The following is a 25732-nucleotide window of genomic DNA, read 5'->3' as shown; positions in this document are numbered from 1 at the left end:
GTTTTTCTGCCGTTTTAGAATTTATAGAGGTTTAGTTGTAGTTCTTAATTAGACCTTAAAGATGGCCGAAGTGATGCACACCCATAATCCCGAAGATGGGAGGCTGAAGCAGGAGAATCTCAAATTTGGGGTCAGCCTGGGCTATGCAATGAAACCTGTTTGATTTTTTTTTAATTTTTAATGTTAAAATCAGTTTGTGCTTCTTAACAGCTCTTCAGGGAAATACAAATGGATGGCTTCACAGATTTTCTGTTAACTGGTGTTGCTTTTTTTCTGCCCGGTATAAAATGTCTTCTGGTATGTTTTTCTTTTTTTTTTTTTTTTTTTTTTTTTGATCAGCCAAAGAGAAAGGAAAAGTTACTGAAGCCCCAAGTGATGATCCACAGCCAGGGACTGACCTGGTAAGAAAGGCGTCATTAACCAGTTCGGAGTCATTACAAACAGTGGAGTGCAGTGAATTTCAGACTATGGCTTTGTTACAGTCTTTGGCTAAGGAAGATTTGGTAGACGATATTAAAAGAAGGATTCGAATTAAGAAATGTAAAAGTTTAGAAAATCCGTCTCTCAAAATAACTAAGGACGAGGCAATACAAAATATTAAGGTTGAATTCCAAGATGAACTGTACAAGAATACTCCGAAATACTCTTGTAACAGCTTGTCACCTGGAGTAGAAAAATGTTGCAGTTTCGAATCACCTGATCACTGTTTCCTCCATTCTGAGGGTTTTGATAATGAAAACAACTTTGAGCATGAACCTCAAGGTGTATGGGTGCACATAGCAGAGAACACTTCGAAGTTAAAGAGAGAAAACCTTAGGCATCCCGCAGAGAAGACTGATAAACTGTCAAAAACGGAAGGAAATGTAACAGGCAGTAAATTACTGCTTGGAGAAAGTCGTTCATACCAAAATAAAAACAATGGCTTGATTTCTTGTCTTCAAAGTGAAAAAAACAAATATTTGGTAGAGGAGAGCAGTGCTGGGAGAAAACACAGAAAAAAGATGAAATTGTCTGAAAAAGAAGAAAAAATTATTGATCTTAATTTCTCTAATGTGTATAACAATTCAGAGTTGGTGTTACAAGAAAACCCAATGGGTGTGGAAGGGAAAGAAACAGAGACCTTTGAGCCTAAAAAGAGTTTCCTAAAAGCTCTAAGAAAAATAAACCATAATACGCTCTCTCCAGTGGACCATTTATGTCTCCCAGAAACAGTAGAGAAAACAAGTCCCAGACATCAAGTGAATGCTGTGTTTCAGAAAGCCCTTGAATCACGTTTGAAAGAGGATATAAAAATTACTTCAGAGTTCTTGGGATGCAAAAGTATGGATCCAGAAGAATATTTTAAATCAGTGATAAGCTCTTCGGCAAGATCAGCCAGTGATAGTCATCGTATGGGGAAAAGATACCCGTGGGGAGATTTGAGAAATGAGAGTGACGAGTCAAAGGTGAGCTGTCGCAGAGTTACACCAATGACCGGTAAAAGGACTTGGCCTTTTTATTCTTGTGCTAGAATAACAGCCCAGTGTTGGAAAAAGACTCCCCTGTCAGGTTTCAATTTCTCACTTCCAGGGTCTCTGGAAAATGGTAGGCAACATGAGTCTATCATACACCAAACAAATCAAAGTCGCTTAACTGACTCCAAGCTGTTACAGCAACCCTTAACAGAAAGAACCATTGAGTCCTCAAGTAAAGAAATGTATGATTCTGATTTAAACTGTTTGTCTTCAGTAGAACCTACTTTGATGGTTGTAAAGGAAGCTGTACCCAGTGATAAAAAGATAGAGGAACCCAGAAATGGGATAGAGGTAGTTTCTAATGCTGCTGAAGACACCCAGTTAACTAATGTAACTCAAAGCTTAACAGGAAATAAGAAAAAGAGAGGGAATTTATCAAAACTTAATTTGACAATGGCATCCCAAGAGAGCCAGGAAACAAATAACATTGCAAACAAAGCTATTCATCGAAAAGCTTGCATTACTAAGCAAACACTTGTGGCTCCAGATTTGGTTAAAATATTAAACACAGGACGGCTGACTAATTTTAAAATCCCTTTACTAAAGAACAAGACAGGAAAAAGAAAAGAAGTACATGCCAGGTCATGTGAGAGAGTTGCTTACAGTCCCCTAGAGCTACTCGACAGTTTGTCTGGAGTAGAAGCAAAACAAAGCAGAAATAAGGAAAATATCTGCGCAGCAACTTCAGGACCTCAGTCTTTGAATATACCGAAGAGCGTAACTCCAGGGCAAGCTATTTCTCACTCGTTCTACAATAAGAATTCCTGCACTTCTCCAGGCTTTGCAAAGAAATGTTATGATAATAAAGCATATAATCATGTCTCTGAACCTGGCAATATTATTTCTAACAAGGAGTCTATGTCTCTTAAACTTGAAAATAATACTTTTTCTTGTGATCTTGGGTATATTGAGCAAAGTTCATTCTGCTCTAAGGAACAAGAAGCATTTGTGCCAATTCCTTCTGAAGTGAGTGGTAGGAAAATGACTAAAAGCATTTCAGAACTCAGATTGGGGTTTCCAGATATTCTTAAGGCATATGAAGATGATGTCCTCTTAATTGATGTAATTCAAGATGACCCGGAGCTCTTCGGAATCACCAGTGAAGGGGAGCTCTCATTTGCTTCAGATGTCTCCAAGATAAGCCAGGAGCCCAGTGTATCTGAAGAGCACCCACCAGCAGACTTTAACCACATGCAACTTCCAGGGAAAAAAGAAGCAGGTGATTTGAGGTATGCATATTCAAGAATGCCTTTGGTTCAAATGATTGTTGGGGTCCAAAGCTCCTTTTTAAATATTTATTAAACACGGAATATTACTGCTGATACCTAAAACTGTCGCTATGCTGAAGTAAAGGATGTATGTTTCTTGAAACATACAAAGCAGATTAGTTTTTAAATCGAAGATTATTTATTAAGTGACTTCATCAGTTGAGTTTATTTTCATGTTCTTCATTAAACATGTAGCTAAGCTCGTTTGAACCAGTTTACTAATGAATTAGCCCATTTTCTGTGGATTCCTTGTTAAGATATTTTAAAAATCATTTTTCAGGGCACAGAAAAGTCTTGAAATTTATTTGAAACAAGACTTGGAAGTGGAATTAAAGGCTAAACTAGTTTGCAGAGGAAAGTGTTTTACACCTGACTTTTAGGATACTTGTTTTAAGCCATCATTGCCCAGGTTGGCTAGTTTACCTGAAGCAGTTTTACTGTGGCTGTAACCTTTGTGCTCGGGAACATGGCCTGTTCTGGTTGGTACAAAAGTTATGTAATATCACATTTGACTATATTTTTATAATTCTTTAAGCTCTGGTTTATATTTGTATGCAACATTGGTTAGTTCAGCCCTCATCACCCAGTTACTTCTCAGTGATTAGGTCCACCTGGTGATCAGTCCTTTACCACACAAGTGTTTTGTTTTTTGTATTTTGAGACAGGGTTTCTCTGTGTAGCCCTAGATGTCCTGGATCTCACTCTGTAGACCAGGCTGGCCTCCGATTCACAGAGCTCTATAGCACGATTAATAAAAATTCAGAAACAGAAATTGGGGTTCAACCTGAAGGTCAGAAAAGCAAAACAGCCAGTCATTGACTTTTACCTCAACCTCAGTCTGAAATGGTGATCCTGCCTCCAGGAATCTCTGAGTAAGACTTTGTCTGAGAGTTGTCTCCTTCCCATTTTATATTCCTCTCTAGGAATGGGATTAATGGTGTGTACCACCACCACCCCGTTTCTGTGGCAGACTAGTATGGCTACTGGGATTAAAAGTGTGTGTCACTACTGTCTGGTCTGTAAGGCTGATCGATGGGGCTGTTTTACTCTCTGATCTTCAGGCAAGCTTTATTTATTAAAATACAAATGAAATATCGCCTGTCTCTGTCTCCCAAGTGCTGAGATTACAAGCGTGCGCCACCACTACCCAGCTCACACAGCCCTTTCAAGTGCACTTGACAGTCCTCATAACAGGGCTCAGTAAGATGCAGTTATTGGGGGCCTTTGGAAAACCTGCTATTTCATGATTTTATTTCATTTGAAGAATAAAAGGGAAAATTAAATTCTACATTTTAGAGTAACATCTTGAGATTGCAGAGATGGCTTAGCAGTTAAGAGCATTAGCTGCTCCTCTAAAGGGCGCAGGTTTGAGTCACAGCACTCGCATAGTAGTTCATGGCCTTCTGTAGCTCCAGTTCCGGGGCACCCAACATCCTCTCTGAGCCTCTGTGCCAGACATGCACATAGTATACAGACATGCATGTAGGCAGAACACCCATGCACATCTTTGTGCATGCACATCTTGCACAAAAAAGAGCAAGCATCTTTGATGTCTGGGAGATAGAAATAAATATTGCGAACTAAAGTGCAGGACATGTTATTTGTATATTTGATTTGTGGGTGTGGTGCTAGGGGAACCTGTGCATCCAATCACTAGGCATACCCCAGCCCTCAAGATTTTCTCAGGTAACTTTTCTGATTTCTTTGGACTTGATTTGCCTTCAGATAAAGAGCACTAGGTATACTTTATCAATTCTTTGCCTTTCATATCTGCTTCTAGAATTTCAGTTTTAAATAAGTGCATTTTTCTTCAGTAGTTTAATAATTTCATTTTTGTTTTACACTGAACATAGGAGTGCTAAACTAAACCTTAAAAGAGAAAGAGAAGCCACCATAGCCAGAGGATCTGCCAGTGGTTGCACAGAAGGTTGAATCTAGAACTGAACAATGCTTAAACCATGACTGCAGCTTTCAGCTCTGCCCCTTTTTCCTTTCAGTTACTAATCCACGTACTTCTTTTTCCTGCTGTGAGAGTCAGACTCTGAACTGCCTCTTACAGATAAACAAGTACAAGCTTGAGCTATCTAGTTATTGGGGTAGTTAGTATTCTCAGACCTTGTTGGGGTGTTTGATAAGGTGTTTATATTGTGATAAGGTGCTTATTTTTGGTAGTCTCCACAGTGAAGAATGGCTATGTTAAAATACAAAGCATTAGAAGCTTATGAGAATTCTCCAAGGCCTGCATTGATGAACTTGCAAATATATAATAGTTAAAATTGGTAAAACATTTGAACTCACTTAAAAATAATTGGAAATGTTTTGGGGATATTTGTAACAGTACAGGATGGTTAGTCTCTCCTAGGACACTTGTTATATGCTACATTATTAGTGAATGGTGCCCTAAGATGGGAATTCAAGACTGACATCTGGAGGAATTCCTGTGTTGCTGGGGATGAAGGGACCAGACGTGGCTGAAACAAAGCTCAAAACACTGAGTAACTGGAAAGTAGGAATTTAGAAGAGGATGAACGTCATCCTGGAAAAGTAAAACTATTGATCCTTAAATTTTGGATTGTTTTAGGTTTGGTAGGAGAAGAGGGGTTTGTTGACACAAAGGGAAAGGTAGGTATGAACCTGACTGTGTAGGAAGCTGTGACAGCTTTGCTCAGGCACTCAGAGCAGGCAGCTAGGAAGCCCTGCATATTTTTTAATTGATTTTTATTGAGCTATACATTTTTCTCTGTTCCTTTCCCTGCCTCTCCCCTCCCCTTCAACCCTCTCCCATGGTCCCCATGCTCCCAGTTTACTCAGGAGATCTTGTCTTTTTCTACTTCCCATGTAGATTAGATCTATGTATGTCTCTCTTAGGGTCCTCATTGTTGTCTAGGTTCTCTGGGATTGTGATTTGTAGGCTGGTTTTCTTTGCTTTATGTTTAAAAACCACCTATGAATGAGTACATGTGATAATTGTCTTTCTATATCTGGGTTACCTCACTCAAAATGTTGTTTTCTAGCTCAATCCATTTTCCTACAAACTTCAAGATGTCGTTATTTTTTCCTACTGTGTAGTACTCCATTGTGTAAATGGACCACATTTTCCTTATCGATTCTTCAGTCGAGGGGCATTTAGGTTGTTTACTAGTTCTGGCTATGACAAACAATGCTGCTATGAACATAGGTGAGCACATGTCCTTGTGGGTATGATTGAGCATCCTTTGGATATATACCCAAAAGTGGTATTGCTGGGTCTTCAGGAAGGTTGTTTCCTAATTTTCTGAGAAATCATCATACTGATATCTAAAGGGGTTGTACCAGCTTGCATTCCCACCAGCAATGCAGAAGTGTTCCCTTTTCCCCCACAACCTCTCCAGCATAAGTTGTCATCAGTGTTTTTGATCTTGGCCATTCTTACAGGTGTAAGATGAAATCTCAGAGTTGTTTTGATTTGCATTTCTCTGATGAATAAGGATGTTGAGCATTTCTTTAAGTGTCTTTCAGCCATTTTAGATTCCTCTGTTGAGAATTCTCTGTTTAGGTCTGTACCCCATTTATTTATTTTATTGGATTATGTGATCTTTTGATGACTAGTTTCTTGATTCTTTGTATACTTTGGAGATCACCCCTGTCTGCCTGTGGGGTGAAGCCCTGCATATTTGCAGAGCACTTGTGCTACCTCAATTATGACGCCATTTGATGAGAGTGTAGCTCACAGCTCTTAATCCTGCTTCACAAACACTGGCTTCTAGAGAGTAGGAAATACCCATGTTTTATCTTTGGAAACCCAGTACCTCATATAGTGAGGGAAAGAAAGAGGGGACTTAAGCTGTGATCTTGAGAGTCTGGGAAGATGGCTCGGTGGGTGAGAGAGCTTGCTTGCAGCACAAGAATGAGGATCTAGTTGGGATCCCTGGCCTCTACCTGGAAAAAGCTAGGAAGCCACAGTACAGGTGGTTGGAGACAAGAGAATCTCTGGGATTTACTAACCAGCCAACCTAGCCAAAAAACAGTGACTAGCGAGACTCAGGCCCATTGAGCTCTCTCAAAAGAATAAAGCAGAGAGTGGTGAGACCACAGTACCTGACACCTGCTCCTGGCTTGACATGTGCATGCATAGGTGCATGTATGTGCATGCATAGGTGCATGTGCACATGTGTGCGCACACCCACCCCCAAATAATAGTTTTTCAGTTTTTACATGAGAATATTGCAGGCTATTTCTGAACAACTTACTTTGATGTATACATTATGGTGTGTGTGTGTGTGTGTGTGTGTGCGCGTGTGCGTGTGCGCGCGTGTGTGTGCGCGTGTGCGCGCAAATGGAAGCTGTGAATCTAATCTAGGACAAACTGATAATTGAAGAATGCTGGGAAACAAGGTTTAGTGAGTAGATGGTGTGACGTTGAGACATGAAAGTGTGAGCTCTAGAGTACAGAATTGATGCTGTCACTGCGTGGTGATCAGTTCAGACCAATACCACAGGAGTTAAATCCATGAGGAGCCATAGTACAACGTGGGAGATGTCTAGGGCCACACCTAGAAAACAAAAGTCTGCACGTAGAGATCTTCCAGATGGCTTAGGTTTGGTTCCCAGCACCCACACACACCAGTTCACAACTGCTTGTAGCTCTAGTTCACGGGTACCACTGCCTACTGGGCTCTGTAGACAGCTGCACACACAGGGCTGACATGTGCACAGACATAAAAGTGATTTTCAAAATCAAAACAAAGCGTGTCACTTTATGTGGTGTTCAAATCATATCATCCCATCTGATTCTCCAAGAGATCAGTCTTTATGAGCAGAGGGTCCCTGCCACCAGATTCGTGTTGTGGTTGGGGAGTTGGGTTGGGTTTTATTTTAGTTGTTTTTGAGGCAAGGTGTCACTATGTAGCCTTGGCTATTCTAGAACTGTTGTTTTCCAGGCTGGCCTCCAACTCATAGAGATCTATCTGCCTGCACCACCAGATTTGACAGAAAAGGGCGGGAGTGGGAAGGTTGGGAAGGAGGTAAAGACTTTCACAAAAAAATAAAGGTCATTCTCTTCTCATTCGTTGTATTTTGTGTGCCTTTGCCTGTTTTTCTCCTTCCTACTTCATACCTGTTTTGTTCTGGCTGCAGGGCTGCGTGAAATTATAAAAACTGCTGCTTAGTATCTGTCTGTGATGAGTGCATAGCTTAGTGGAACAGGTCTACCTTTGAAATTCTCCCTATTTTTGAGCCAGGCATGGTGTCATGTGTTTTTAATCCCAGCACTCAGGAGTCAGAAGCAGGTGGATCTCTATGAGTTCAAAGCCTGCCTGATCTTAATAGTGAGTGCCAAGATAACCAGAGCCACATAGTAAGACCCTGTCTCAAAAGAAAGAGAGAAATAAGTTCTTATTTTTAATAATTGACCTAAAACTAATAATTTTCCAATGAGCATGGCTTCTAAATGTCAGAGCTGAAACCTGAACTTCAGACTTCAGTAATCCACACTGAAGTCTATGTCCCCAACAAAATAGCATTCCAGAAGAGGGGCATGCTGGGTCTCTCTGTGGCTTTCATTCTATTAGTCTATGAATTACTATAGAATATTTATTTTATTTTTAATCATTTTTCTTCAAATTAGTAGGTGGGATAGTACAAATAATGATCACACAAACCATTATTTGCTGTCTTTGCTGCAGTAAACAGTATTATACTTTAGTGACAGTTCACTGTATCAGAAGACCTAGCACTGCTCAGTATGGCACCAAGCTAGGGATGGTCTAGCCCAGTGACTTCAACACTGTGTTACTTCTCTGCTCATGCTCATTGTTTTCTGAAGGACAGTTGCTCTGGTTTATCGGTGGCAGTCCTATCTAGAGATAAAATGTGAACGCGTGGGGTAAATGATGCTCACCATAATCAGTCTGAGACCGGCCAGGGATACATAGTGAGACCTGTCTCAAAGCAAAACACCTACCGACCAGTCTGGCCTCAGACTTCTGCCACCTGCCTCTGTGACCTGAGTAGTTTTAAAGGTGTGTGCCACCATGCCTAACCACACCCTCCACTTTCATTGGACAATAGCTTTAAACTTGACTTTGCTTGTAATTATCCTAAAACAGCCATCTTCAAACATTTTTTTGCCAGTTACCTTCTGTAATGTTTAACATTACAACCCAGTGCGTATAAGTTTGTGGTGTTTTTCTTACTACAAAGGATACAGTTTCATATTTTGTATTTTATTTTAATTCTTAGCTGGGCAGTGGTGGCACACACCTATAATCTCAGTACTGGAGTACAGAGGCAGATGGATCTCTTACTAGATCAGTCTGGTCTACATAGCAAATTCCAAGACCACTTAGGGCTACATTGTGAGACATTGTCTTAAAAAAAATCTATATGGGAATCATTCCACTTGAGTAGCACTATGGTAGAGGATGAATTTCTGCAGTTCTTCAGAATAGCCTCAACTCTCTCTCCCCTTCTCCTTATGTCCTTCAGATTTTCTTCCTCCTCCACCGGAGCAGAACTAAAATTTTCACTTCACACATCAAATGAATGGATAAGCAGAAACTATGGAAATGTCATGTAGTTCTCTGTTGAATCATACAATCTCTCTCAGTCTGTATTCTCACTGTCTTGTGACTCTTCATTTCTGTTCTCACTCTTAGTAGCTCAACTGTCTTCTGGATTATTGTGGTACGAGCCCAATTACTACTCCTGAACCCCCTTAATATATTCTGAACTAGAAATCGATCCGCTGTTGACAGTTGAAAGAGCCTTAGTGACTTCCAGCCACCCGAAGACAGCCTGAGTTGTTTGCCATCACTTTAAGGCAGTTGGTGGTATTGGAGGGAAAATGGTGCTGTGTGTGTGTGTGTGTGTGTGTGTGCGTGCTCGTGTATTAAGTTTGCCTGGATTTTAAAGATGGAATATATGTTTGACTATCTCCCATGTGTGGTTTTGATTTCTGAAACCTGTTGGATATAAGAATATTCCATTTAAGCCTCATAGTAACCTTATGAGTATTATTCTAATTTATTGGTGTGATTAAATGAAAAGAAGTTTAAGCTTTTGCCACAAATCCAATAAATGAAACAGCAACCCAGAGTGCTCCAACTCTAGTGTCCAGAGTCTCAGCCTTAGATTACAAACTTCACTTAGGCACAGTAGCAAACAGGCAAAGAAAGCAAGAACCTCAAAATCTACTCAAGCTGCCTTGGTTTTTGGTTGATTGGTTGTTTGTTTTGGTTTTGGTTTTGTTTTTTTTTGAGACAGGGTTTCTCTGTGTAGCCCTGGCTGTCCTGGAATTCACTTTATAGGCCAAGCTGACCTCAAACTCAGAGATTCGCCTGCCTCTGCCTCCTGAGTGCTGGGATTAAAGCACTTGGCAAGCTGTCTTGTTTCTTACACTAGCAACAAGATATACATACACATGCTTGAGAGTAGAAGCTAAATATTCTCTTGCATTGATACAATCCTTTTAAAGTTTTGTGTGCCTTTGTCTGGTCCTTCCTGAGTAACACAGCTGGGTGGTAGCACTTTCTAACAATGGCAGCACCTTGTGAGTCAGTGGCCCAGCGAGAACCTGGACATATGTGCTGGTCTCTGAACCCCAGTCCAGCCACTGCTCTGTCCTGGAGAACCTGTTGTCTTAACCAACCATAGGAGCAATTTTTTTTAAAAAACGGGCAAGCCACATGTTTTATTTTTTTAATGTTTTTATTAATTTATAAATAATTCCAATCAAAATTTCCACTTCCTCCCCTCCTCCCACTTCCCTTCCGCTCTCCCCCGCACCTTCCTCTCCCCCTCCAGTCCTGAGAGAAGGCAAAGTACCCTGCGCTGTGGGAAGTCCAAGGCCTTCCCTCCTCCATCCAGGCTTAGGAAGGTGTGCATCCGAAGAGAATAGGATCCCAAAAAGCCAATACATGCAGTAGAGACAAATCCCAGTGCCATTATCATTGGCTTCTCAGTTTGCCCCAATTGTCAGCCACAGTTGGAGAGTCCAGGTTTATCCCATGCTCATTCAGTCCCAATCCTGCTGGCTTTGGTGAGCTCCTATTAGCTCAGGCACACTGTCTCAGTGAGTGTACCAACCCCCCGTGGTCCTGACTTCCTTGCTCATATTCTCCCTCCTTCTGCTCTTCAACTGGACCTTGGGAGCTCAGTTCAGTGCTCCAATGTGGGTCTCTGTCTCTATCTCCATCCTTGGCCGGACGAAGGTTCTATGGTGATATTCAAGATAGTCATCAGTCTGAATACAGGACAAGGCCAGTTCAGGCACCCTCTCCTTCGCTGCCCAGGGTCCTAGCTGGGGTCTTCCCCATGGACTCCTGGAAACCCCTCCAGGGCCAAGCCTCTTGCCAACCCCAAAATGGCTCCCTCAATTAAGATATCTCCTTCCCTGCTCCTTTATCCGTCCTTCCTCCATCTCAACCATCTCACTCCCCAAACTCTCCCCAACCCTCTCTCTTCCCCTCTCCACTTCACCCCACCCCACCACCACCCCCATGCTCCCAACTTTTGCCTGGCGATCTTGTCTGCTTCTAAGTTCCAGGAGGATCTATGTATGTTTTTCTTTGGGTTCACCTTATTACTTAGCTTTTCTAGGATCATGAACTATAGGCTCAATGTCCTTTCTTTATGGCCAGAATCCACTAATGAGTGAGTACATACCATATTCATATTTTTGGGTCTGGATTATCTCACTCAGGATAGTGTTTTCTATTTCCATCTATTTGCATGCAAAATTCAAGATGTCATTGCTTTTGTACTGCTGAGTAGTACTCTAATGTGTAAATGTGCCACACTTTCTTTATCCATTCTTCAGTTGAGGGGCATCTAGGTTGTTTCCAGGTTCTGGCTATTACAAATAATGCTGCTATGAACATAGTTGAACAAATGTTTTTATAGTATTATTGGGCATCTTTTGGGTGTATTCCCAAGAGTGGTATTGCTGGATCCTGAAGTAGGTTGTCTCCCAATTTTCTGAGAAACTGCCACACTGATTTCCAAAGTGGTTGCACAAGTTTGTATTCTCACCAGCAATGGATGAGTGTTCCCATTACTCCACATCCTCTCCAGCATAAGCTATCATTAGTGTTTTTGATTTTAGCCATTCTGACAGGTGTAAGATGGTATCTCAAAGTTATTTTGATTTGCATTTCCCTGATAGCTAAGGAAGTTCAACATGTCCTTAAGTATCTTTTGGCGATTTGAAATTCTTCTGTTGAGAGTTCTCTGTTCAGTTCAGTACTCCATTTTTTTTTAATTGGGCTATTTAGAATTTTAATGTCTAGTTTCTTGAGTTTTTTATATATTTTGGAGATCAGACCTTTGTCTGCTGTGGGGTTGGTGAAGATCTTCTCCCATTCAGTAGATTGCCTTTTTGTCATTAAGACAAAAGCTTTACAGAAGCTTCTCAGTTTCAGGAGGTCTCATTTATTCATTGTTGCTCTTACTGTCTGTGCTACTGGAGTTATACACAGGAAGTGGTCTCCTGTGCCCATGCATTACAGGTTACTTCCCACTTTCTTTTCTATCAGGTTCAGTGTGGTCAGATTTATATTGATGTCTTTAATCCATTTGGACTTGAGTTTTGTGCATGGTGATAGATATGGATCTATTTTTATTCTTCTACAGGATGACATCCAGTTATGTCAACATCTTTTGTTAAAGATATTTTCTTTCTTCCATTGTGTAATTTTATCTTCTTTGTCAAAAATCAGGTGTTCATAGGTATGTGGATTAATATCCGGGTCTTCAATTCTATTCCATTGGTCAACATCTCTGTTTTTATGCCAATACCAAGCTGTTTTCATTATTGTAGCTCTGTAGTAGAGTTTGATGTCAGGGATGGTAATGCCTCTGGAAGGTCCTTTATTGTATAGGATTGTTTTGGCTATCCTGGGTTTTTGTTTTTCCATATAAAGTTTATTATTGTTCTCTCAAGGTCTGTGAAGAATTTTGTTGCGATTTTGATCGGGATAGCCTTGAATCTAGAGATTGCTTTGGTAGAATTGCCATTTTTACTTTGTTGATCCTTCCTATCCAAGAACATGGGAGATCTTTCCATTTTCTGGTAATTTCTTCTTCAATTTCTTTCTTCAAAGACTTAAAGTTCTTGTCAAATAGGTCTTTCATGTCCTTCGTTAGTGTTACCCCAAGATACTTTATGCTATTTGTGGCTATTATAAAAGGTGATGTTTCTCTGATTTCCCTCTCTGCTTCTTTATCCTTTGTGTATAGTAGGGCTGCTGATTTTTTTGAGTTGATCTTGTATCCTGCCACATCACTGAAGGTATTTATCAGCTGTAGGAGTTCTCTGGTAGAGTTTTTGGGGTCACTTATGTACACTATCATATCATCTGCAAATAACAAAAGTTTAACTTCTTCCTTTCCAATTCAAATCCCCTTGATCTCCTTATGTTGTCTTATTGCTATTACTAGAACTTCAAGCACTGTGTTGAAGAGATGTGGAGAAAGTAGACAGCCTTGTCTTGATCCTGATTTTAGTGGAATCGCTTTGAGTTTTTCTCCATTTAATTTGATGTTAGCTGTCGGCTTGCTATATATTGCTTTTATTATATTTAAATATGACCCTTGTATTCTTAATCTCTCCAAGACCTTTATTATAAAGGAGTGTTGAATTTTGTCAAATGCTTTTTCAACATCTAATGAAATGATCATATGGTTTTTTCTTTCAGTTTATTTATAATATGATTACACTGATAGATCTTTGTATGTTGAACCAGCCCTGCATCTCTGGGATGAAGCTTAATTGATCATAATGGATGATTTTTTTTTGATGTGTTCTTGGATTCAGTTTGCCACTATTTTATTGAGAATTTTTGCATCGATGTTCATGAATGAGATTGGTCTGTAATTCTCTTTCTTGGTTGAGTCTTTGTGTGGTTTTGATATCAGGGTAACTGTAGCTTCATAAAAAGAGTTTGGCAATGCCTCTTCTGTTTCTATTATGTGAAACACATTAAGGAATATAGGTATTAGCTCTTGGGAGTTATGGTAGAATTCTGCACTAAAGCCATCCGGCCCTGGGCTTTTTTTGATTGGGAGGTTTTTGATGACAGCTTCTATTTCCTCATAACTTATAGGTCTATTTAAATTGTTCACCTGGTCTTGATTTAATTTTGGTATATCCATTTCTTTTGCATTTTTCAATTTTGTGGAGTACAGGCTTTTGTAGTAAGACCTAATGATTCTAGGAATTTCCTCAGTGTCTGTTGTTATGTCCCCCTTTTCATTTCTGATCTTGTTAATTTGAGTGTTCTCTCTCTGCCTTTTGATTAGTTTGTATAGGGGTTTGCCAATCTTGTTGATTTTTCTCAAAGAACCAGCTCTTTGTTACATTGATTCTTTGGATTGTTTTCTGTGTTTCCATTTTGTTGATTTCAGCCCTCAGTTTGATTATTTCCAGTCTTCTACTCCCAGTTTGATTATTTCCAGTCTTCTACTCCTCCTGGGTGAGTCTGCTTCCTTTTTTTTTTCTAGAGCTTTCAGGTGTGCTGTCAAGTCTCTGTTGTGAGCTTTCTCTGTTTTCTTTATGTGGGCACTTAGTGCTATAAACTTTCCTCTTAGCACTACTTTCATAGTGTCCCATAGGCTTGGTTATGTTGTGTCTTCATTTTCATTGAATTCAAGGAAGACTTTACATCTTCCTTGATCCAGGGGTGGTTCAGTAGTTGACTGTTCAGTTTCCATGAGTTTGTAGACTTTCTGGGGGTGGTATTGTTGTTAAATTCTAACTTTACTCCATGGTGATCCAATAAGACACAGTGGATTACTCCAATTTTTTTTTTGTATCAAGATGTTTGCTTTGTTACCGAGAATGTGATCAATTTTCGAGAAGGTTCCATGAGGTGCTGAGAAGAAGGCATATTCTTTCCTGTTTGGGTGGAATGTTCTATAGATGTCTGTTAAGTCCATTTGATTCATTACATCTATTCTCTTATTTCTCTGTTAAGTTTCTGCCTGTTTGACCTGTCCATTGGTGAGAGAGGAGTGTTGAAATCTCCTACTATTAGTGTATGGGGTTTGATGTGTGATTTGAGTTCTAGTAATGTTTCTTTTACATATGTGTGTGCTTTTATATTAGGGGTATAGATATTCAGGATTGAGACTTCATCTTGATTAATTGTTCCTATTATGAGTATAAAGTGTCCTTTTTCATCTCTTCTGATTGATTTTAGTTTTAAATCAATTTTGTTAGATATTAGGGTAGTCACACCCGCTTGTTTCTTAGGTCCATTTGATTAGAAAACCTTTTCCCAATCCTTTACTCTGAGATAGTGTCTGTCTTTGAGGTTGAGGTGTATTTCTTGTATACAGCATAATGCTGGATCCTGTTTTTGTATCCATTCTCTTAACCTGTGCCTTTTTATAGGTGAATTGAGTTCATTGATACTAAGTGATATTAATAACCAGTGGTTGTTAACTCCAATTATTTTTTGGTGATAGTGTTTATGTGTTTCCCTTCTTTGAGTTGTGTTGGTGGAGGGTTATCAGATGTCTGTGTTATTGTGGGTGTTGTTGGTTTCCTTGGGTTGAGGTTTTCCTTCTAGTGCTTTCTGTAAGGCTGGATTTAGGATGCGTATTGTTTAAATCTGTTTTTATCATGGAATATCTTGTTTTCTCCATCGATAGTGAATGCAAGCTTTGCTGGGTATAGTAGTCTGGGCTTGCATCCATGGTCTCTTAGTTTCTGCAGCACATCTATCCAGGACCTTCTGCTTTCATGGTTTCCATTTGAGAAGTCAGGTGTAATTCTGATAGGTTTACCTTTATATGTTACTTGACCTTTTTCCTTTGCAGCTCTTAATATTATTTCTTTATTCTGTATGTTTTGTGTTTTGATTATTATATGGCAAGGGGATTTTTTTTATCTAGACTGTTTGGTGTTCTGTAAGCTTCTTGTACCTTCATAGGGATATCCTTCTTTAGGTTGGGAAAGTTTTCTTCTATAATTTTGTTGAATATATTTTCTGTGCCTTTGAGCTGGAGTTCTCCTTCTTCTACCACTTTTATTCTTAGGTTTGGTCTTTTCATGGTGTCCCAGATTTCCTGGATGTTTTGTGTTAAGAATTTGTTGGATTTAATGTTTTCTTTGATCAATGAGTCTATTTCCTCTATAGTATCTTCAGCCCCTGAGATTCTTTCTTCTATCTCTTATATTCTGTTGGTTATACTTGTCTCTGTAGTTCCTGTTCATTTACCCAGATTTTCTATATCCAGCCATCCCTCTGTTCATGTTTTCTTTATTACCTCCATTTGGTCGTCAAGCCTTGAACTGTTTCCTTTACCTGTTTGATTGCTTTTTCTTGGGTATCTTTGAGGGATTTTTTTTAATTTCTTCTAACTTTTGTTTGTCTTCTCTTCCATTTCTTTAAGGGAGTTTTTCACTTCCTGTTTAAGGGTCTCCATCATTTTCATAATGTTACGTTTAAAGTCTATTTCTTCTATTTCTTCTGGGTTAGGATGTTCAAGTCTTCCTGTTGCGTGTTCTCTGGATTCTGGTGTTACCATGTTGCTTTACAGGATGTTGGAGGAATTCTTGCATTGGCGCCTGCCCATCTCTTCCTTCAGATGAGGCCAGCAGAGTCTTGGCTTCTTGGTCCAGTCTTTGCTGTGGCTGACTGAGTACTTGGGAGTTTTTCTTGGTCTGCCCTCTCTTAGGTCCCTTCAGCACTGGAACAGGCTGTGTTGGGGGAATCCAAGGACCTTGCAGATGAAAAGGTGGGCTTGGGGGCCTGGGTGGAATGGGGTAAAGAAAGCCTGCAGCAGGGAACACCCAGCTGGATGGCCAGAAAAGCTTAGGGAATTGGAGGGGGTCTGGATTCAGTCCCCAGGGAGTGTCCCAGAGAGTGGCACTTCAGGCTGTCCAGCCATGTGACCACTTACTCACCTCTCCGGATCCCCTCAGCCCACAGGAGAAAATGTTACACTGTGCTTTCATGATTGAGTAGTTCTGCTGAAACCTGGTACAACGTTTGAGTTTTGTTTGCTTTGTAGCAAAGAAATTGCCTTGCTGGACCCTGGATTGCAGAAACTGGACATCTGTCCCTCCTTATCATCAGGTAAAATTTGATGCTTGAAGACTGTTTGGTATTATAATATCTGTATGTCTCAATTCAGGCCTACTCAGTGACTTCATTAAAATGGAACTTCTTAACATCCGCAAACAAATGACACAGAGTTTGTCAGATTTCTTCCATTTAACTGATGAGTTGGCAGATCATATTTTGAGATAGTTTCCATTTAATTATTCAGTGTTATGCATTCTCTACAAAAGATAGGTAGTTGACCTCTGGAGTCTTCCAGACTTCTTTGAAATTGAAATATATGTTTTAACTTTATCAGATCCTAAATTGGTCATTAAAAACTAACAGCTAATCATAATTGTAAATGCCTGAGTCACAACAATGTAGATGTTAACTTCTATTTGACTTTTGAGTTTTAGAAGTATTTTTAGGGCCAGTAAGATGGCTTCATAGGTAAAGGTACTTGCTGCCAAACCTGGCCTTGTAAGTTGTCCTCGGTTTCTGCAGTGACCATGAGTGTGTACATGAAATGTAAATAGCTAGGTGTGGTGGTGCACACCTTTAATCTCAGCACTCAGGAGACAGAGGCAAGTGGATTTTTGTGAGTTTGAGACCAGCCTGGTTTTTATCGTAAGTTCTAGGACAGCCGTGGTTACATACAGAAAGCCTTCTCAAAAATAAATAAAGGTCAGTCAGGGTAGAGTTTGTTTATGTGTGACAGGGTCCCACTATGTAGTTCTGGCTGACCTGAAACTCTGCCTGTTCCTGCCTCCAAGTTCTAAGATTAAAGGCACGTGTCAGTAAAAATACTTTTAAATGTCTGGGACATAAGAAAGATTCTTAAATATCACATTGTCCATTCATTTTCTCCCATACAATGCAGTTATTTTGGTAATGAGTAGGAAGCTACATAATTTGCTGAAGTTCTACCTTGGTGCTTGTTACGTTAGAACTTGAATGCTTCTGAATTCTGGGGTTTATGGCACAGTCTTTGGTTGTTTAAAGTTTGTGTGGTTGGATGATGTTTCTCTTCAGCAAAGGAGCCGCAGCATGACCCTAAAGGTGCAGCCATCTCCCTGGAAGCCACTGAGGAAACTGTTGTAAGTGAAAACCTGGGAGTCCTCAGTGAACAAGCGAGAGCTTCCGACTCGGATGCAAAGGTACCAGAGAATCTTTTGTATTTGCCTGTGTCGTGTTCATAAGTATATAGATGGCTAACACAGAAAGCCATCTCAGCAGTGCTGTGAAGAGACAGACCAAATACTCTCACTCAGTAGGAGTGCCCTTCATTCTGGTCGGGTGACCGGTCTCTTGGTGCTCTGTGTAAGCACAATCTAAACAAATTCTTGAGAGAAGTAGAATGTGATGCATAATTATATGAGCTTCTTCATATCCTAAAGTTGCCATAAACTACATAAGACCTTTAAATAAAATGATATATATTCTCCTGCCTCAGTATTGAATATTATCTGATGTTCCCTGAAACTTTTTAATATGATAGTACCTATGGGCCATGAAAGTCAGCATCAGTTACGTATCTACAAATGTAGAAGGCGTAGGAATTGTAGGTAAGCATAAACTGGTCTTGAAATTTACTGCTTTTATATGCTAGGAAAAATCTTTGATATTAGACTTTAATTAAATATTCTATCTAAGACAGGGAATGAAGCTCAGTGACAAAGTGTTAGTCTAGGATTTGCAGGGCACCATGCTTTTCCCCGGCACTGAAAAAAAAGTTCTGCCGATAATGTTGGTGATTCCCTAACTCTTTTGCACAATGTAATTTATTCCTGAACAACTATTTTATACTCTTTCTCCTTAACCCTTGAAATGCTCTTCACTCATCTGCAAAGCTAACCACATTGCTTCCTTTTTCTTCACCAAGAAACAAAGTTAATGGGAAAGAACACTGTCAGCTGCCACCAGTACATCAGACCACCCGCCTACACCCTCCTAAGATCCAGCTTCCCTCCCAGTATGGTGGGTGCACTCTCCAGGTGTAGCTCCTCTTTCTCCACTGTTAAATCTTTTTCACTAAAATATAAACATACTCTTTTCTCATCTTTAAATAGAACAAAACCTTTCATAGTTACCACCCCTCCGATGTGTGGTTCTGCTTCTCAGGTTGTTTATTCTGTATTCATAACCTCCAGCTTGCAAAGGGTCTGTCTGTGTCTTCATCCTCATCTCCCACCTCCTTTGAAGCCTTTTCCACATGGTTTCCAGAATGAGTGTATTTGTTTGCTTTATTCTGTCTCTGTCTGCCACCTTTCAGTTTGGGTGTTTTTGTGTAGTAGGAGGGGGAGCGGGCCATGTTCCACCACCTGGCTAGCGTAACCCCTGAAATAACCATACCGAAATTGTATTAATTAAAACACTGGCCCATTAGCTCTAGCCTCTTACTGGCTAACTCTTACATCTTAATTAACCCATTTCTGTTAATGTGTATCGCCACTTGACTGTGGCTTACCAGTGTGAGTCTAACCAGCGTCCATCTTGGGCAGGAAAATCATGGTGTCTGCCACACTTCCCTTCTTCCCAGCATTCTGTTCTGTCTACTCTGCCCACTTAAGGGCTGCCCTATCAAAAGGCCAAGGCAGTCTCTCTATTCAACCAATGAAAGCAACATACAAACAGAAGAACCTCCTACACCATTTTTGGTTTTTGTTTTCTCAGTCTCCCTGACCTCTGCACATTAGAGTGATTTTTCTGCCTAGATTCGCTCTCTTGCATAGTGCCATCCAAGTTTATTCCATAAATCTTTATGTAACACAAATTCTCATTGGTCTTAATAATAAAAACCCAGAGTCAGATATTGGGGTTAATGCTGAAATATCAGAGAAGTAAAGGAGCCATCCACTAGAGAGACTTCTTACCCCTGCCAGATCCCCAGACGGAAGGGGCTAAGCTCCTGCCTCTATAGATCCTCAGTCTGAATGGCCAAGATCCTGTCTCCACCAGCCTTATGTTTCTGTTTTTACCTCCCTAGTGCTGGGATTAAAGGCATGTGCCTCCTGAGTACTGGGATCAAAGGCATGAGATCTCAAGTGCTGGGATCAAAAGTATGAGCCACCATCGCCTCTCTGGTTACCTGGTGGCTAGCTCTACCCTCTGATCTCCAGGGAAGCTTTATTTGTTAGAGCACAAACAAAATATCACCACATGCACATGCTAACTCCCTCACATTTTTATTATTAACGCAAACTTCTCTCATCACTAAGATGCCCACTTAGGCATTTAAAACTTAACACAGCTAAAAACAAAAGTTCCTCAGTTATACCTCCCCTGCCCCCACACCACAAACCAGCTCCCATCCTGTCCTCCATCTGTGTTAATGACAGCACCATCTTTCTCAGTTACCCAGTCTCAAAATTTTAGCTTTCTTGACTTGTATCCTCACTCCATATACAGACTACATGGAGGTGCTGCTGGTCCTGTCTTCACATGATATCTGGAGACTGTCTGCTTTACCACCCTGTCAGCACTGCACAGGTCCATGTTCGTACTGTACAAATGATTACAGTCGCCTCCTAGCCTGTTTCTAACCTTGCCCTCTTAGAAGGAATTCTCAGAACAGCATAGGCTTCCTTGTGTCATTATTTCTTCTGCCCTAGACTCTCCAGAAGCTTCTGATGTTATTCTTTCTGACGGCTCTCTCTATGTCTGCCCTGTTGTGATGACCACATGACCACATGACTCGCTCTATGTCTGCCTTGTTGTGATGACCACATGGCTCGCTCTATGTCTGCCCTGTTGTGATGACCACATGGCTCGCTCTGTCTGTCCCAGAGCCCTCCTCCGTTCATCACCTCAGATCTCCCTGATGTTCCTTCTGCATTTATCTCTGACCACTCTCCAGACTTGTTTTTGAGGCATGCTCCAAGACCCCATCCATGCAATCTTGTCTTCCTGGAGTATTCTTCCTCTCGAACATGAAACGGCTAATGCTCCTGTTTCCTTCAGGCTCTGTCTTACTGCTGTTCTCAGGAGGAACCTTTGTTGGGTAAAACCCAAAATTGCAGTGTTCCCCTGTTCCCATACCCCACCTTCTTGTGGTTCTCTTGACCTAGCATATACTACAGGTGGAGTATCCCTATTTGAAGTGCATAAATCCAGAAGTATCAGATTTCAGAATTTCTGTATTTTAATTTGGGGTAGGCTTTGTTTTGAAATAGTGTCTTACTTTGTAGTCCAGCTCTTCTCAGACTGGGCAGTCTTCTTCGTCTCTGAGATGATACCACCATGTACAGCCTTAGAATGTTTGTGTAATAAGAAATCCAAACTCTGAAATCCTCCCAGAATATTGGAGCATTGTTTTGGCACTAACAGAATTTCAGGTCTCAGAGTGTTTTATGTTTACAGACCATGTACGCCCACCTGAATACATGTGTGCACTTTGTTTGTCTTTCCCCTCCTGCTAGGATAAAACCCCAAAAAGACAAGAATTTTTGTCCATTTTGTGTAATGCTGGGAGAGCAGAGGCTGATAACTGCTGAATGAATGGGGATGAGTGAGAACTGGGTGTGCTCTAGAAACAGAAGGAAAAGTCCATGAAGTGCTTGGTTAACAGTTGGACAGACAACACATGGTGCCATTATTAAATGCTAGCTGGTCACTGTTAACAGTGTTTCAACACCTCACAGGGATTGTCCTAGATTATCCATGGGATGTTATGAGGCACTTGGAGTTCCCCAAGAATGCCCTTAGGGTCAGTGACGTGCCAATAAGAACTCACAGAGGTCAGCAAAACTGTTACCCATGGTTACATTGATGGCAGTGAAACAATAAATCACAAAGGGAAGATGCTCTCAGGCAGAGTCCCCAGCATTCTCTTTAATGCGTGTGTGTGTGCATGCGTACGTGTGTGTGTGTGTGTGTGGCATAGCACAAGAATATTGCCAACCAGAGATGCTTACCTGAGCTGAGTGTTGGAGTTTCTATTAGAATCAGTCACAAAGGCTGGACTGTGCTTAGTCCTTTGGGCTTTAACCCTAACAAAGGTCAAGTTAATATCAATTGCATGACCCAAGGTCACTAAAATAAATCGTACTATTGGCATACACTGTCTGGCATGGTCCCAGAATTCCAAATAAACAGACACTTACATGGGAAGACATTCGAAGAGCTTAGAGGTTATCTACCAGAATCAGGACAAGGGGCAGTCCTTTAAATATGTAGTATGTGGATAACTCACCCTTGTTGAGTTTCCCTTCACTGTACATGAGATTTGTACTGTAATTTCCTTTTACAAATGAGGGGACCAAGTCAAGTGTCAGTGATCTTTTCTGAGGTCACACTCAACAGTTCCACAACTCTGCCAACAGAGAACTTTTTCCTTTTATGGACCCAGATGGTACTATATGACTTTGTGGGCCATTGGATCACTGTAGCATCTACTTAACTCCACCATAGCACAGAGGAAGCCATAGACAATGTAGGCTGCTGTGTTCACATATGGTTTCATTTACAAAAGGAGGCAGCTGCAGGCTGTCGACTCCAGCTCCTCTGTATCACTGAACTCTAGGCTAGGGAACTGTTAACTGTCATAATTTTCAAAGAACCTGCTTTTGATTTTACTGATTCTCTTTTGCTTTTTTGTTACCTGCTTAACTCTGATTTATGTCTTTCACTTTTTTCTGCTTACTTTTGAATTTAATGTGCTGTTTTACAGTTTTTTAAAGACTTCTTTTTATTTAATTTTATCCTGCTTGTATGTAATGTGTAATATGTCCACGTTTGGCACCTGTGAAGGCTAGAAAAGGGCATTAGTTCCCCAGATGACAGTAAGAGAAGTACAGATGATTGTGAAAAGGGGGAGAGATTCTCAGGGAAGAGCCACTGCCCCAGAGTTACAGCTCGTTAGGAGCTGCCACATGGGTTCTGGGAACTGAACCCAGGTCCTCTACAAGAGCAACAAATGCTCCTAACTACTGAACCATCTCTCCAGTCCTTTAGTTACTTTTATTTTATTTATTTTGGTTTCTTTTTTCAAGACAAGGTTTCTCTGTGTAGTCCTAGCTGTTCTGGATCTCATACTGTAGACCAGGTTGGCCTCAAACTCAGAGATTTGCCTACCTCAGCCTTCTGAGTGCTGGAATTTAAGGTGTGTGCCACCATTGGTGAGGCCATTGGCTTGAAACATCATCTAATGATTAAGGTATTTAGTATTGTTAATTCACCATAAATCTGCTTTAGCAGCATCCTACTTAAAATAGTAATTGTGGATTCATGAGCAGTGCTAAAAAGAGTACGTAGAATGTACTTTTACCTAGCTTCTCCTGGTGGCATGCTGCGGAACTGTAGCACAGTGTGGCAGCTTTGGGACATTAGTATCTTATTCGGGAAGACCTGGCCTTTATCTGTCTGTTGACAGTAATGCAGGTGAACTACAGAACATCCATCTTATCAAGCTGCCCTTCATATTGCGCCCCTTGTAGTCATACCTACTTCTTTCCTGCAGCTAGCCCTTACGAACTTTAACAAGCACTGTTTCCATTTCTACAATTTTGCCATTTCAAGAATGTTACTATCTCTGTGAGTTTGAGGCCAGTTTCTTTGAGTTCAAAGCCAGCCTGGTCTGTAAAGCTAGTTCTAGAACAGACAGGGCTATACAATGAAACCCAAATAATGTCTCAAAAAATATAAATAAAAGAGTGTTACGTAAATGGAATCATGTAACTTGTCATCACCTTGAGGATTATTCATTCAGATTGTTCCATACATCAGTAAATTGATATTTTACCCCTCAGCAGTACTCCACAGTATGGGTACCACAGTTAGAGAACTATTCATTTGTTGATGGACATCTGAGTGGCTTCAGTTTGGGATATTACAAATATAGTTATTGGCTACAGACCTCCCTGTGTAGGGTTTATGTGCACCTAAGTTTTGATGTCTCCTGGATAAGTGGGCTACCCTTTGCTGGGCTGTGTAGTAGCTTCCACTTTACTTCCCTGCAGTTGAAATCTGTGGTTAGGGTTTTCAGTGCCTTTGGAGAGTAGAAATGGATATTGGATTCGCTGGAACTGGAGTTACATACAGATGATTGTGAGCTGCCATGTAGATGCTGGGAATCAAATCCAGGTCCTCTGGAAGAAGAACCAGTGCATTTAATTACAGCCTTATCAGAATTAAACTCCTTTTTTCCACTGGTACTTAGTGCATGCTTCCTTAGCATACTGTCAGTCATTTGGAAAAGAGAAGCAGTAAGAAAAACTTTGTCTAAAACATACTAAGACATGTTACAAATTTAAAGCACTTCTGATTCCTTTTCATGTGTTCTAAGATACATCAGACTCATGCTGAAAATGATTTTCAGTGAAGCACCTGGAGAATTAGCTTTTTATCTTCCACATTTTCTTCTGGGGACATGGCATGTCTTTCCACTTGGTGTTGTGGATATTTTATTTTGTTTTGTGGTTCTCAACAGAGGGCCTCATGTTTGCTGCACGGGTGATCTAACAGTGAGCCACACTCTCAAGTTTTCTACTCAATAATGTATTCAATTTTTGTGGTGTTGTTTGTTTGAGACAAGGTCTCATCTAGCCTGGGCTGACCTCAAACTCATGGCCTTGCACAATTTCTCATCCTCCTGCCTCTACTGGGGGAATCCGGGTGTGTGCCAGCACGTCCAGCAGCAGAAAACGATCTTAAGTAATTGTTGAGCGTTGCGCGTTTTAAATTATTTAAAATAAAGCTGTCTTCAGGCATCTACTAGTTAAATTCTACCCCACAGCTCTAATAAGGCTGGCAGGCCTCATGGTTTCAGTGTATCACAGAATACTCATGTCTGCTTCCTCAACTGTGATCTCTTCACAGCGCAGCACTTCAGACAAGGCAGCAGGTAAAGAAGAACGAGAGAGTCCTCAGGAGGTTTGCAGGTCTGTAATACGACTTTAAATCTGTTGCGCATCATTGGCTAGTATGCCACAAGCTGTGCAATGGATATGGTCTAATTAGTGTGCCAGTTGTTGCCAGATGTAAAGGTAATTTAAGTTACTTTAAAACTGGTAGTAAAGTGGGGCTACTCTTATTCTTTGCATAGGTGTGTATGTTTGCACTGTGTAGCTGCACATATGTGAGTTTGCATGCATGTCTGTGTTTTGCCTCTGATCTTCAGGCAAGATTTATTTATTTAAACACAAATAATATATTACTATAGGAAGGTGGTTTAGGTGATGCACAGATGGGGCGGTTTGTGCGTGATGGCAGGTGCATTCTCCTAGCACTGGGTACTGAATTCACATGAGACACTTGTTGATTTAGCCATTATGACTTTCATGAAGTCATGTAGCCCTTTCTATTGAATTTACCACTATTTTAAAAATATTTTATTTTTAATTATGTGTGTGTGTGTGTGTGTGCGCGCGCGCGTGCGCAGGTGTCCTCAAAAGTCAGGAAAGGGCATCAGCTCCCTTAAAGCTGAAGTTACAGATTGTTATAAGTCACTATAGTGGTTTGAAAGAAAATGGCCCCCAAAGGGAGTCTCACTGTTAGGAGGTGTTGCCTTGTTGGAGGAAGTGTGTCACTGTGGGGGCGGGCTTTGAGGTCTCTTTTGCTTACGCTTCCCTCAGTGTGACTGTCAGTTGACTTCCTGTTGTTGGCAACATGTAATACTCTCAGCTTCAGCACATCTGCCTGCATGACATCATGTTCCCTGTCATGATGATAATGACATTATGATGATAATGATGGACCGAACTTCTGAAACTGTAAGTGATCCACCCCAATTAAAAGTTTCTTTATAAGAGTTGCTGTGGTCATGGTGTCTCTTCACAACACTAGAGGTCAGGTAATGGTGACATGCACCTTTAATCCTAGGATTTGGGAGACAGAGGCAGATGGATCTCTGTGAATTCAGGGCTACTTTGAGATACACAAAATCAATGCAGAAATAAATCCAGGTGGTGGTGGCTCACACCTTTAA

The 25732-nt window shown here is 40.7% G+C and overlaps 1 protein-coding gene across 2 annotated transcripts in view; it reads left to right on the top strand.

The window, feature by feature from the left end:
* Topaz1 (testis and ovary specific TOPAZ 1) overlaps positions 1 to 25732 on the top strand; it is a 71730-nt gene that overhangs the window by 559 nt on the left and 45439 nt on the right. For both annotated transcript variants that reach the window (XM_048424107.3, XM_048424105.3), the window contains exons 2-5: positions 340 to 2743; positions 16778 to 16842; positions 17842 to 17966; positions 24625 to 24686. In XM_048424107.3, coding sequence (XP_048280064.2) covers positions 340 to 2743; positions 16778 to 16842; positions 17842 to 17966; positions 24625 to 24686 — 2656 coding nt within the window. The remainder of the gene's footprint in view (positions 1 to 339; positions 2744 to 16777; positions 16843 to 17841; positions 17967 to 24624; positions 24687 to 25732) is intronic.

Source organism: Myodes glareolus, chromosome 4 (genome assembly GCF_982192425.1).
Source record: "Myodes glareolus chromosome 4, mMyoGla1.1, whole genome shotgun sequence".
Lineage (NCBI taxonomy): Eukaryota > Metazoa > Chordata > Mammalia > Rodentia > Cricetidae > Myodes > Myodes glareolus.
This window is presented reverse-complemented; position numbering and strand designations above follow the sequence as displayed.